Source organism: Diabrotica undecimpunctata, chromosome 8 (assembly GCF_040954645.1).
Source record: "Diabrotica undecimpunctata isolate CICGRU chromosome 8, icDiaUnde3, whole genome shotgun sequence".
In the NCBI taxonomy this organism is placed as follows: Eukaryota; Metazoa; Arthropoda; class Insecta; order Coleoptera; family Chrysomelidae; genus Diabrotica; species Diabrotica undecimpunctata.
In genome coordinates, this window is record NC_092810.1 from 11,089,979 (window position 1) to 11,103,259 (window position 13,281).

General features: G+C 35.4%; 1 protein-coding gene across 6 annotated transcripts in view; it reads left to right on the forward strand.

Annotated features, from left to right (window-relative positions):
- LOC140447185 (uncharacterized) overlaps nucleotides 1–13,281 on the forward strand; it is a 232,029-nt gene that overhangs the window by 104,313 nt on the left and 114,435 nt on the right. For all 6 annotated transcript variants that reach the window (XM_072539689.1, XM_072539687.1, XM_072539686.1 and 3 more), the window contains exon 2: nucleotides 355–543. In XM_072539689.1, coding sequence (XP_072395790.1) covers nucleotides 355–543 — 189 coding nt within the window. The remainder of the gene's footprint in view (nucleotides 1–354; nucleotides 544–13,281) is intronic.

A 13,281-nucleotide genomic window follows, 5' to 3' on the forward strand; every position in this document is an offset into this window, starting at 1 on the left:
GGTAGCAAGAGGGTATACCCATAAATCACTCTATTGTATTGCGATTTTACTTGGCGATAATTTAAGTTAATTGTCACGGTAATATGATACTTTACACGTTTTGTATGTATTGGCGACACAAAATGACAAGAGAAGCCAAATTCTCCGTACTTAAAACATAATAAATGAGATAGCCAGTTTACCAATTTTACGAGATTTTATGAAGTAACCGGAAACAATATATTTTAAAGCAAATAAGTTAGAACATGCCATTGAATTAGATCACATTATAGTAATAAGCAAGCATATTCGTTGATATTAAGCAAGTTTGAGGAAATTAACGCGACTATTTATTTATTTTTATTTTATTTTCAGGTCGTCAGGTAATTTCGGGAGCGCGGGGGCTCGTTCCGCTCCAAGTACACCTCAAGAACAGCAAGTACTATGCAATCCATCTGGCACTACACTATCTCCCGATCTACTTCCCAGCCCTTCAAGCCCTGGCTGTACCACAATAATCAGTCAGACTAGTCCAAGTCATGCACTATTTTCCAAGTGCGACAAGTAAGTAATTTTAATAATAATTGAAAATTATGAATATCGAATAAACTAAAATAGTTACGTAAAATAGTTTCGAAACACAATTCAGATTTCTGCCTTAATCTGAGCCTTCTAAAAATTGCAAGGCAAAGCAGACGTCGATCATCATCATCAGTGGCGTTACAGCTCTTTATGAGCCAAAGCCTTCTTCAGAACAATCCTCCATTCGCCCCTGTCTCTGGCAACTCTTCTCCATGCTCTAATTCCAATAGACTTCAAATCATTTTCTAGGTTGTCTTGGTACCTAAGTCTCGGTCTTCCTCTTTTTCGTTGTCCGATCGGTCCTCTTCGGTCAAAAACTTTTTTGACTATGGCATCTCCCTCTCGTCTGATTACATGACCTATCCATCTGAGGCGTGCTACCCACGTTTTATTTTTAGTGATCGGTTTTATCGTGCATCTTAACAGTCATATTGGCATTTTTGTGCATGCCACTATGCCACAATGCCACTATGTTAACCTATTTCTCCCACAGATCTTTCACAATCTGTATGAATTGTATATCATTACTTTCTTATTTAGTTCGTTTTCTCCCTAAAGAAACTGAATTTTTAATCATCTATAAACATCACTATTTTATGGATGATTTTAGGTTCTATTATGTACAAATTTTATAGTTCAGCGATGCATGAATAGAAAGGAACAGTTATTTCACATTTTTTAATAGAACAACTTGGCTATTGACCTTTATTGGCAATTTTATACAATTATATAAAGAGAATAGTAAGGAGATACCGGGCTTATTTTATATTGCATATTGAATAACAGACAACACAAAAACCTCTAATAAAAGAGTAATGTCATTGCAGTAAAATGATAAGTTAAATAATTAAAAAATATATATATATATATATATATATATTTCGATATTCAAAAAAGCTTCAAACGAATTGCAATTTTTAGAATATTCTTCACCATTACATCGGATGATAACTAATACCAAATGTAACAGATAAAATATCACAATCAGTCTTTGTGGAAGTGAGGAAATACTGATTTTTTATATTTAAAAACCCTATTTAAATATTGACATTAATTGCTCTCCGAGGAGAAAAATCACAAACACACACACAAAAATTTTTTTCCTCTCGCCCGGATTGTGTGTGCTCGATCACTCAGCCGTCGAATTGGAAAATAATTTTTACTCTACTCATCAGCTAAGCGCCCGAAGGGTCTGGCCATCGAGGCCACGTTGGTCGGTACGTGATCTCTATGCTCAGGTTCCGCGAGCTTGGTCCTTTTGACCTACCGGAAGGGTATTAGAGGCCTGAAGCCTTTTATAAATACCCGAACGGCTTTTCTGTCTGTGCTGCTGATTAACATTTATTCTACTGTTTTGTATTGTATTGGCGCTGCATGATTGCTGTAACAGAAGGTTATTAGTACAGGGTTAGGAGAAAATAACATTAGAGAGAATATATTGTTATGGTTTGAATTGGTCTAAAATATTTAAAGATCATAATATAAATTTAATTTCATCCACCAATAAACTCCAAATACCAAATAGATAAGAATGAGTAATGGTTTTTCTAAGCTATGATAAAGCAGGTAAATATCGATATTATAGCAATAGTCGGTTTATGTCAAAGGCCCAGGTATAGGAATTTTTTGAATACAAAATAGAAATCTTTTGTACACAGAATTTTGAAAGTAAGTAGAAAGCTTTTAGTAAAAGATGAGGGTAGATAAGAATCTTGATGTTTAGTTATATTGTTATATCGAGACTTGTAAACAAAAGAAATGAATTATTTATGAAATTGTAAATACCAAATTATATAAGGTCATGACAACAGCGAGTTTGTTTACTGAGAAAGTATGGAATGTGATTGGTTGGAATTTAAGGTGTGAAGTATATGATGCTGGAATCTGATTGGTAGATTCGGAAAGTAGAGGGAAACGACGCCAAGCCGATTTTGCGATAACGGAGGAGATTTTACTGTGTTCTGCAGTTCTGAAGAAGCTGGTTGTTTTGTTGCTCCATAGCCTACAGTAAAAGTGAGCAGAGCTGCTTGTTAATAAAAATTGTGTATAGTCTTTAATGTGTCTTTGGAACAAGCAAAAGGAGTAGTAGCAGTCCACAGCGGAATTTACATCCTGTAGTAAGGAAAACAGGTGTAGCATATATGTAGTGCTTATCGGTATTCGATTATAGTAAGAAAGTGTGTTCCTGTGGGATAGGTGTTTATCCAGGAGGTGTTTTGGAGAAACTGAAACGGCGTTAGTGTGTGTGAGAGAGACTTTCACCAGCTGAAAAGAACATTGGTGTGTGAAGCATCCAAGAATACGAGCAGTAGATGGTCAGAGAACAGTCGGAAAAGAAAAGGAGCAAAAGAGAATATTATAAACATGACCAAGTTTATTAAGCAAGTTATTTTTTTTTTAAATATGTTACAGCAAATCAAAGTACTTTGTGACATTTTCCTTGTTCATATTTTGAGCACGAGCTTGGGAAGCACGATCGGATTTTCTTACAACAATATGGACTCAATATAAATGTTAAGAAGACAAAGCTTATGATAATTAGCAAGAAAATGATATCAGAAGGTCAACTCTACGTTAACTAAACCCCTGTAGAAAGAGTGACGCACTACAACTACCTCGGCACCATAATAAATGAAGAATATACCAACAACCAGGAGATTAGAGCACGCACCGGAAAAGCTAGATCCACCTTCAATCCGTTGGGAGTCACAACCTCTCTCTTGATACGTAAGAATGCTGCGATTCTACGTCGTCTCTGTCCTTTTTATGATGTTGAATCGTGGACCTTGAACGAAGATATGTACCGAACACTGGAAGCATTTGAGATGTGGCTATATCGGAGAATGCTTAAGATCCCGTGGACTGACCGAATCACAAATGAGGAGGTCCTCAGAAGAATGAATAAGAACCGAGAGGTACTGACCACGATCAAATCTCGGAAGTTACAGTTCTTCGGACATATTATACGAAATGAATCCAGATATGCTCTTCTTCAAGCCATCGTGCAAGAAAAAATATCTGGAAAACGAGGTCCAGGAAGAAGAACATCTTGGTTAAAAAACCTGAGAATCTGGTTCAATACAAGATCTTTGCAGCTTTTCCGTGCTGCTGCAGATAAGATAAAGATTGCCATGATGATCGCCAACATTCGCAACGGATAGGCACATCAAAAAGAAGAAACCTTACATCGATCTATATCTTATAAAATTTACGAAATAAGAACATGGCAAATCGCACAATAAACAGATCAAAACAGAACAAAAAAATATCTAAACAGCACAAGGGTCTAGAAAATGTGACCGAAAATGCCATTCAAGGATAAATAATACAAATGTGTGATCCATACTGAAAATATGTTGACATTAAGAGTAGATGGTAAACAAGAAGAAAGGAGAAAATTCTACTTTTTAATTATCAATATATTCAAACAACAAAATCGGTTGTGGTTTATCAACTAATAATTATATATTTTTACTTTCTACGCTTTTTGTACATAACATTAATAAACTCACGAAATCACCATATTTCCAACTGTGACTAATTAGGCGAAATACCAAAATTCTACTTAACAGTTCCTCGGTATGTCGTGCAGCATATTCGTTTAGTGAGGAAGTCACTCACCTGCTACCTATTTAGAGAATATCCATTAGTGTTCCCCAAAATAGAAAATAGTCCAAATGACCGCTTTTATCCTACTTCTTCTTGTGAAATCCTCAGAGCCGTTCAAAAATAAACTAAAATTCATAATTATTGGTTTAGTATACATAAACTAAATTTAGATTTTTAAAATAAAATACAACTTGTAGCAATCAAGAAATCGTAAAAGTGAAAACAGTTTTAATAAATACAATACGTGATTCTGAAATACAACCAATTAAAGATTTAATTTATGTAATATATACCTACGTTAACAAAACATGTTGCATAATAAACTAAATACATGAATTTAGTAAAATCTGAATATAAATACGGTTTACACAAACAAATATTTATTTTGGCTGAGATTTTTTACTGTTATTTGTTTTTTAATTCACATCTAGATCGTTCAGGGTTTCTGTCAATAACTTCCTTTCTTCTCCACACATCCTACATGATGGAGTTTCTCAAGGTTCAGTTTTAAGCACATCCTTATTCATTCTTTCGATTAGCAAGTTAAGTGAAAATATAGCTCCACCAATCAAATGCGTATTATATGCCGATGACCTAATAATGTACTGTCACGGTAAACCCAATTGAACTACTAGTAAAATTCTACAATTATGAGTAAACGACCTACAAAACAAAGTAGCTTCTCTAGAACTTATCCTATCCCACTCTAAATCCAAAGTTATTAAATTTAGCAGAATAATGAGTTCTTTTAATCCTGAAATCACTATCAAACAACTTCAAATTACCGGTTGTTGATAATTGCAAAATATTAGGGCTGACATTTGATTCAAGATTAACCTGGAAACAACACATACAGGAACTTAGAGTTTGTCTAAAAAGGTTAAATATAATCAAAACACTCTCACATTATCATTGGGGCGCGGAAGAAACTACGTTACTGGAAGTTTACAGATCACTAATCCGCTCCAAGATCGACTATAGATGTTTCGTCTATATGTCTGGAACTAAATCAATCTTAAATTCACTAAATACAGTACACTACACAGCTATGTGTCTATGTCTTAAAGCATTCTGTTCTAGTCCGGGCAGAAAGTCTTTATTGTGAAGCTAATGAACCTCCTTTATATGGCTTAGGCTAGGAAACCTTCTCTCCTATGCTGCAGTCTACTACAACCGTTACTAAAAGATATAAATTTGTCTGAAACCAGAACTCTACCATTCTCCAATAATCCCTTTTGGACCAACATACTCCCACATCATGATATTTCCCTCACCAAATTTAACAAGGAAGATACCAGTATTAGTACATTAAGAATTCTCTTTATAGAACTTATAAACAAAAATACATATAAACATAGTTCTTTACACTGACGCGTCAACGACTGAAAGTGGTGTTGGATATTCTGTAACCACTGTACAACAGCCTATCGAACTCTCTAAAATTTCTCCTTGCTGTAGTATCCACACTGGTGAACTACTAGCTATCTCACGGGCTTTCAAATATGCCCAACAATATCCAAATACACACATAGCCATATGCTCTGATCCACTTTCCTCTATACACTCCATTAATGCTATATCCACCAACCATTATATCGTCCAAGATATTCATGACACATATCAGCTTCTTATAAACCAAAATACAACTGTTACTCTGATATGGGTACAAGAAGATGAAGCTGTTTTCACTTAAAGATCCTTTTTGTGTGGGGATCATCCCATTCTGGGTTTGGTTTTACAGTTTCTGGTGAGACTTCGCTGTTTCAACTACTTTTCTCTATTGTTCTCTCTCTTTGATATTTCTAATTTCCATACTCCATAAGTCTTCTTCCACTTGTTGTCTTCGTCTCAATTTAGGTCTGCCTCTGCTTCTTTTACCTGGTGGTATCCATTCCATTATAACTCTTCTTAACGAATTTCTCTTCTCTCTTTTCATTATGTGTCCATACCATCTAATTATTTGTGTTTTCATTGTTTTATGTTCTCTTGACCCACCCATTCTTGTATTTCGTGATTTATCCATTGTCTTGTATCTTCTTCGTTTGCCCAAAACGAAAATTTGTTTAAAAATTTTTCGTTATTTTTTTTTATAACGGTTTTATTTTCCATTTTACGATTAAAAGTAATAAGAATAAAGTTGTAGACAATTTAATTTCTACAAATAATACCTGATAAAATTTTCTGTAGGGTTGATAGCTTACTGGATACAGCGTGAAAACCCGTTGTACCTCTTTTTTCAAGATGGCGGCAGGGCCTCACAAAGTTGAACTTAAAGTTGTATTACATAACTTACTAACAAAAGTACGCTAAAAAATATAATTTTGCTATAAAAGAAAAACTGAACTTTTGCTAAATGAAGAAAAAAGTGGTAGAGGGAACAGAGGAAATTTTATTATTAAGGTTATTCCAGCTGTTAAAAACTCTATTTGGTAGGAAATTCAGGTAGGAAATAGGATTTATGGTATAACACTTAAAATAAACACTTTCGAAACTAAACGTTAATATTTTAAACCTATTAATTAAGTCTCCACGTTGTTGATGAATTTTGAAAGAAAATAATTTAGCCATACTGTCCTTCTTCATTTGAGTATATTCGTCTTGGGGATCAGTCCCATAGTCCCAAGGCGCTTCGAGTGGCTTTTCTTCTTCTTTCGAACATTTTTTAACAAAATTTTATCTAGAACCAAATCAGTGTACCACGTTGGAACAGAGTACTCAAGAATCGATCTTACATAAATAGTTCGAAGTTTACAGAATAACTAAACATAAACCATAGAATAATATCTTCTAATAAGATATAGTATAAAATTCGCGATTACTGAACAGTAATCGCATAAAAATAGAACGGGAGGTTAGACAAGGAGACCCAATGTCACCTAAACTTTTTAATACGGTGCTAGAACATGCTTTTAAGAATTCGGATTGGATGACAAAGGGAATAAAAATAGATGGAGAATATCTAAACAACTTACGTTTCGCCGATGATATACTTATAATAGCTGAAGATCTAGGTATGGCCAGAGAGATGGTACAGGAACTCGTTGTGGCTACAGAAAATGTAGGTTTAAATATAAATATCTCGAAAACAAAAATCATGACCAATTTGGTACCCAACCAGAACATCAGTATTGGTGGGAAAGAAATAGAACTCGTAGATAGATATAAATACCTGGGACGTGAAATTATGATTGACAGGGATAACCAGACTCATGAACTGAAGAGAAGAATCGGCCTTGGGTGGGCAGCATTTGGAAAACTGAGAGAAACTTTTAAAAGTGAGCTACCCACATGCTTAAAGAGAAAGGTATTTGATCAGTGCGTCCTCCCAGTCTTGACGTACGGAGCAGAAACACTTACCGTAACAAACGCAGCAGCTACCAAACTGAGAGTCACGCAGAGAAGAATGGAGCGGTCCATGTTAGGAATAACTCTGCGAGACAGAATAACCAACGAAGACATCAGGAGAAGAACCGAAGGAACTGACATCATCGAGAAGATAGCCAGACTAAAATGGAGATGGGCAGGACACATAGCCAGAATGATAGATAGGCGATGGACAAAGAGGTTATTGTAATGGAGGCCAAGGGAAGACAAGAGAAGCGTCGGTCGACCACCTACAAGATCGACTGACGATTTAAGAAGACTCAATAAAAACTGGATAAGAGCGGCGCAAGATAGACGGGGTTGGAAACATGAGGAAGAGGCCTATGTTCAGCAGTGGACTCTTGAGGCTGGATGATGATAAAATTCGCAGGATTTACAAAAAGAAGTAATATGGTGTGACCTCGTTATGGTGCTGTAAGGTGTAAGTAGAGTAAAGGCCACCTCAGACACCCCCCTCCACTCCCATTCTGACGTCACAAGATCGTCTAAACGGCTCAACGTACAACAACGTGCAAGGTATCGTTGAAAAGGGTAAGAGACTTGGAAATACGTTAACACAAAAAACAAAGATGGCGGAGCATTGCCAAAAGGACACTAAGCTTGTAACGTCTAAACGGCTCATAGTACAACAACGTGCAAGGTATCGATGGAAAGGGGAGGGGGTAACGAATATATTAAGATAAAAATCAAACGTAAAGACATTGCCAAAAGGACACTAAGCTTGTAACGTCTAAATGACTCAACGTGTACAACAACGTGCAAGGTATCGATGGAAAGGGTAGGGGGTAATGTTACGTTAACACAAAAAAAACAAAGATAGCGGCATTGCCAAAAGGACACTAAGCTTATGGTGTACATGGTGTAAGAGTACACATAATGTCATTATTGTCCATATTTGTATATTATATTTTTACCAATTCGGAGCACTACACCACCATTTGTAATAAAAATTCTGATGTATGTTTCAAAGTAAGGAGTGAAACAACGATACTATCATCAACATGATAAAAAATTTGTCTAACCTAACCTAACCAAACCTAACCTATTTAGGATAAATAATAATGACGGCTTGGATACTTTTATTTAAACCAAAAATCATTACAACAAAATATTCCGTTCTTTTGCACAGAACAGACAGTTTTCAATGTGATTTCATATAAGTGAAAATTTGAAATGTGGTCATTAAGAAGAATGATGCGCATACCTTGGGTGGATAGAGTTCGAAACGATGACGCCCTTAAGAGAGCCGGCGTGGAAAGAGAACTCTCTAAATTAATTAAAAAACGCAAGATTGGTTACCTTGGGCACATATTGAGAGGAGCAACATATGAAATACCACAGTTAATCCTGCAAGGGAAGATCGAAGGTAGGAGGGGAGCCGGCCGCAAACAATTATCCTGGTTAAGAAATATTAAAGAATGGACAGGAATATACAATACAGGCGATCTGTTTCACGCCGCCAAGAACAGAATTCTAGTAATGAGATAGTCGCCTACGCACTTTGGCGTATGGCATGTTAAGAAGAAGAAGAAAATAATATGATCAATATAAGATAGAAGTTAATTATGATGTTGTCGTACAAATTTATGTAATCGTCGTTTAAAGCTTATAATACTAGTGGATAAATAGTAACAAACTTTTAACACACGGTTAAACAAATACCATACATTCATGAATTTGCATAAACAACATTCTTTAACTAAATTTAATGCATTACTTACTTGTCTTTCACTAGTTAAGTAAATAAATTTCTTATTGGTTTTAACATACCGTTAGTGATAAACTGAACGATTTACATTTAAACGAATCATCATTTTGTTTTTAAACTTACACATTAGTATTAAAATTCCAGTAATTTATCTACTTTTTTTTATAAAAATATACCAACACGTGCATAGTTTTCTCATCAGATATATACCTAAAAAGACTAAAACTCCTTGTTGTTTCGTCAAAAGTGCAGAATCTGTAGAGTAATATGGCAATAACGACTGTTATTTTAATCTTTGAAATTATTAATAAACTGATCAAAGCGAAAAAGGCTTTCAATCACATTTCGAATAGTTTCTTGATCCAAATGTTGTTCCCATTCTTCCATGAGAACTTCCTCGACATGCAGGTTTCTTCGTGGCTGACAATCTTTCAAGCGCTTCACGAGTGTAACCCAAATGTATTCAATGGGATTTAAATCTGGACTCCTAGCTGGTCACTCCATAACCTGAATATTGTGGATATATAAGGATAAATTGTGGACCCATATTTTCAGATAATAAAACATGTGGTTCGAGGACGTCGTTAACGTAGCGCTCTGCCGTCATCGCGCTACTAGGTCAGAGCGGCCATTTAAAGTTATGCCACCCCAAATCATAATTGTCTCCGCCAAAAGTCTGGGTTTCTTGAACTATCATCATCATCATCAATGGCGCTACAACTCTTCGTGAGTCTTTGCCGCGTTTATTATTGCCTTCCATGTTTATCGGTCCTGTGCCAGTAATTCCCATTGTCGCACTCACATTTTCTCTAGATCTTCTTTGACTGCATCTTTCCACCTTTTTTTAGTCCGTCCTACAGACCTTCTTCCCTCTGGCCTTTCCCAGAACACATTATTTATAAGGCGATTGTCGTTACTGCGTATCACATGCCTTGCCCATCTGAGTCTATTCGCCTTTATTGAGACTTGAACTATGGAATCCAAAAAGCGCTCTCCTGGTCTTCTCCAGTAACACGTCTATCCATATGATTTAAAAGAAATCTGGCCTCATCAGTAAAATCACGTTACATCATTGTGCCATGCTCAAATTTATGTGTTCTTCTGCAAACAAGCGTCTCTCACTACGATGTGCAGGGATCAAAAGATATACTCTAGCCGGTCTTCTTTCATTCAACCCATAATCGCGAAGCCTATTACGTATGGTTTGAGTATTTTACTCTTGTACCCGTAGCTTCTACCGTTTCATTTTGTAGCGTTCGAGCAGTAATTCGACGATCTCTGACGGCCCATAGTTGTTAAATTCGATCCTCTTTAGCCGTAGTCGCCCTTGCACGACGACACGTATAAGGTCTTCTAATAACTCCATACATTTCATGTCTGGTTCAGGCTCTATTTATTGCAGTACTATTAACATTTAACATTGCTGTACGGCGTCTCTCTGTGGGATACACTCTGCGCCTTCTGGGTCTTTCAAGCACATCAAAATCCATCATTAATTCTTAACAACTTTAACGTAAATATCGACAGAAATTCAATAATGAAATAAATGAAATTCCAAGTTTTGCTTTTTTAATGAATACAAAAAAAAAAACGAAGATAAGAAACTTGTTTTTTTATTTCGTTTATAAAAACTATATGTATCTACTGGGTTTACGTACACATTTAAGTTAATATAATGTATAAACTAAATGAAAAGGACCCTGTAAGACGTACTCTGTTGGAGAAACCCGAGGGAACTACACGAAGAAGTAGGTCAAGGTTTAGTGGATGGATACTGTGGATAACGATGCCAGACATCCAAAACAGGTGCAGAAAACCTTCATTGAGATGCAAAGAATATGGCCAAATAGGAAAATAAGCTTAGGAAGGTCAAGGCTCAACTAGGATCGTAACACCAATGATGATGATGATATTGATGGTGAGCCAAAAAAGGTCAAATTAGCTTCAGAAAACATGTTATTGGGGTTTTTCAAGAATCTTACAATTTTCCCCAATTTTTTTGTAGTTATATGTAAAACGTAAAATGTTTGAAATTAAAAGTAAAAGAAAATAAAGTGAGACTTAAAGAATTAAAAAAAAATTATTAAAAATCCTTTATAAAAAGTATATAATTTAAAAACCCAATCGGGCTATATCACAAAACGTTTTCGGAATCCATATTCCATCATCAGTGTCTAGGTATACATGTATTGAGCCACTAAATATGTGGGCAAAAACCCGTTAAAAATTGTTTGTTTAAATTTAGTTAACAATATATGGTATTAAATATTATGATGTTAAAGTTACCAAATCCACTTTACTACTACCACTAGAAATTTTCAAATCCATTTTTATCAATAATAATTAAAAACAAAGAATTCTTTTAGCGCTAACTCATTATGTAGGAAATATATAATTTAGCTGGTTAATTAATTAAAGCCTTAAAAACGAAATGAAATATATATTTGTAAATATGAAAAAAATCGAATGGCATAACTCATAAATTATTATCAGCCCAAAAAACGCACTTACTCTCTTTTATACTCTTAACATAAACAACACACAGATAAAATTAATGACTTGAGAACTTAAGTACGGCGTTCTTAGACGTAATAAAATTCTTAGATAGTGTAGTCACACCTTGGTACAGCACTAACAAAAATTTTAAGAATCAGAAAGATTAAACATTTCAACATGATGTCTATCGGTACTGAGTCTAGCTATTAGTCCATCAATGATCATATTTTACAAGAGAGGTCATAAGAATCCCCCTAATAACTTCTCGCTGCCTGTGCTGGCACTGTATTTCCTAGTAATGGTGCGTATATTACAAGGTCCCGCAGCATGCAGTCTGAGACATGTTATCGAATGCTCCGTCTATATCAAAAAATGTACTCAACATCTCCTTTTGGTTTTCCAAAATCCACTGCACCTTTTGTACAAAATGGTGCAGTACCGTTTCGGTATAAAATCCTGCTCTATACGCGTACTGTCCCTGACGTATCGGACATTTAATCAATTCACCATCCCTAATGTTCCTATCGAGCAGTTTTTCTAGTTCGAGTCTTTACTACAAATGGGATCAGTCTTATTAGCCTCAGAAACTTGGCTTTTAACTCTCCGGTTTTGATAAATTTGGATATAAAAGCTACCCTTTTCGACCTCCATACTTTTGATATGTACACAGTCCTATATAATCTTTTGTACAGAAGCTAATTTCCTTTCTGTAGAAGTATTGGATAAATCCTGTTCTGAGCCGGTGATTTACATGGCTCAAATGCGTTGATTGTCCGTTTAATTTTATCCTGACCTACAACTTCTTTTACCAAAGCCAGTTTTCTCCAGAACCATAAGTTATGACCTCTAGTTCAATCTGCTGCCATGTTTGTAGTGGTATCAGTTTTGATTTAGAGTCAGGAAAGTGCGCCATAAAAAATTGTTTTGAGGTCTCTTTACCCATTCTTAGTATACTCACTTAACCCCTTTTACTGAGTGTATATTTATCTGAAAGTCCTTTTGACAACCAGTCAAATAAAACATTAAACAGTTTAGATTTGATTTCAGTATAGTGCTTCCACTATCGGCTTATACGTATTTCGTTCTATCAGGACTCCTCAGAGCGACTATTAAAACATTAGCACGAAGACCAAATCCAGAAATCTACAAGACAGGTAGATCTCTATCATGACTTAGATCAGAAACATCAAAAACCAGAAGACTACTGGAAACAACACAAATAAATAAATTATTTGTCTTGAGTCCTAATTATCAATGAGCGTGAAAGCTGAAATACCGAACAGCGTCGTTTGGTAATAAAGCAATGCCATTTCAACCTTGCCCAGCGCCCTAGATATATAATTTATATGCATTATTATTTAATTAAACAAATGATAAATACTGAAACTTATGCTGAATACTATCCTTATGCAACAAACAGTTTAAGTTTAAAGGGAAACAAAGTGTGATTTCATCTCATATGGAAGTAAAGGGGCAGCACGGAAACGGAGCCAACTCTTATGGAAATTAACACGGGAAATCGC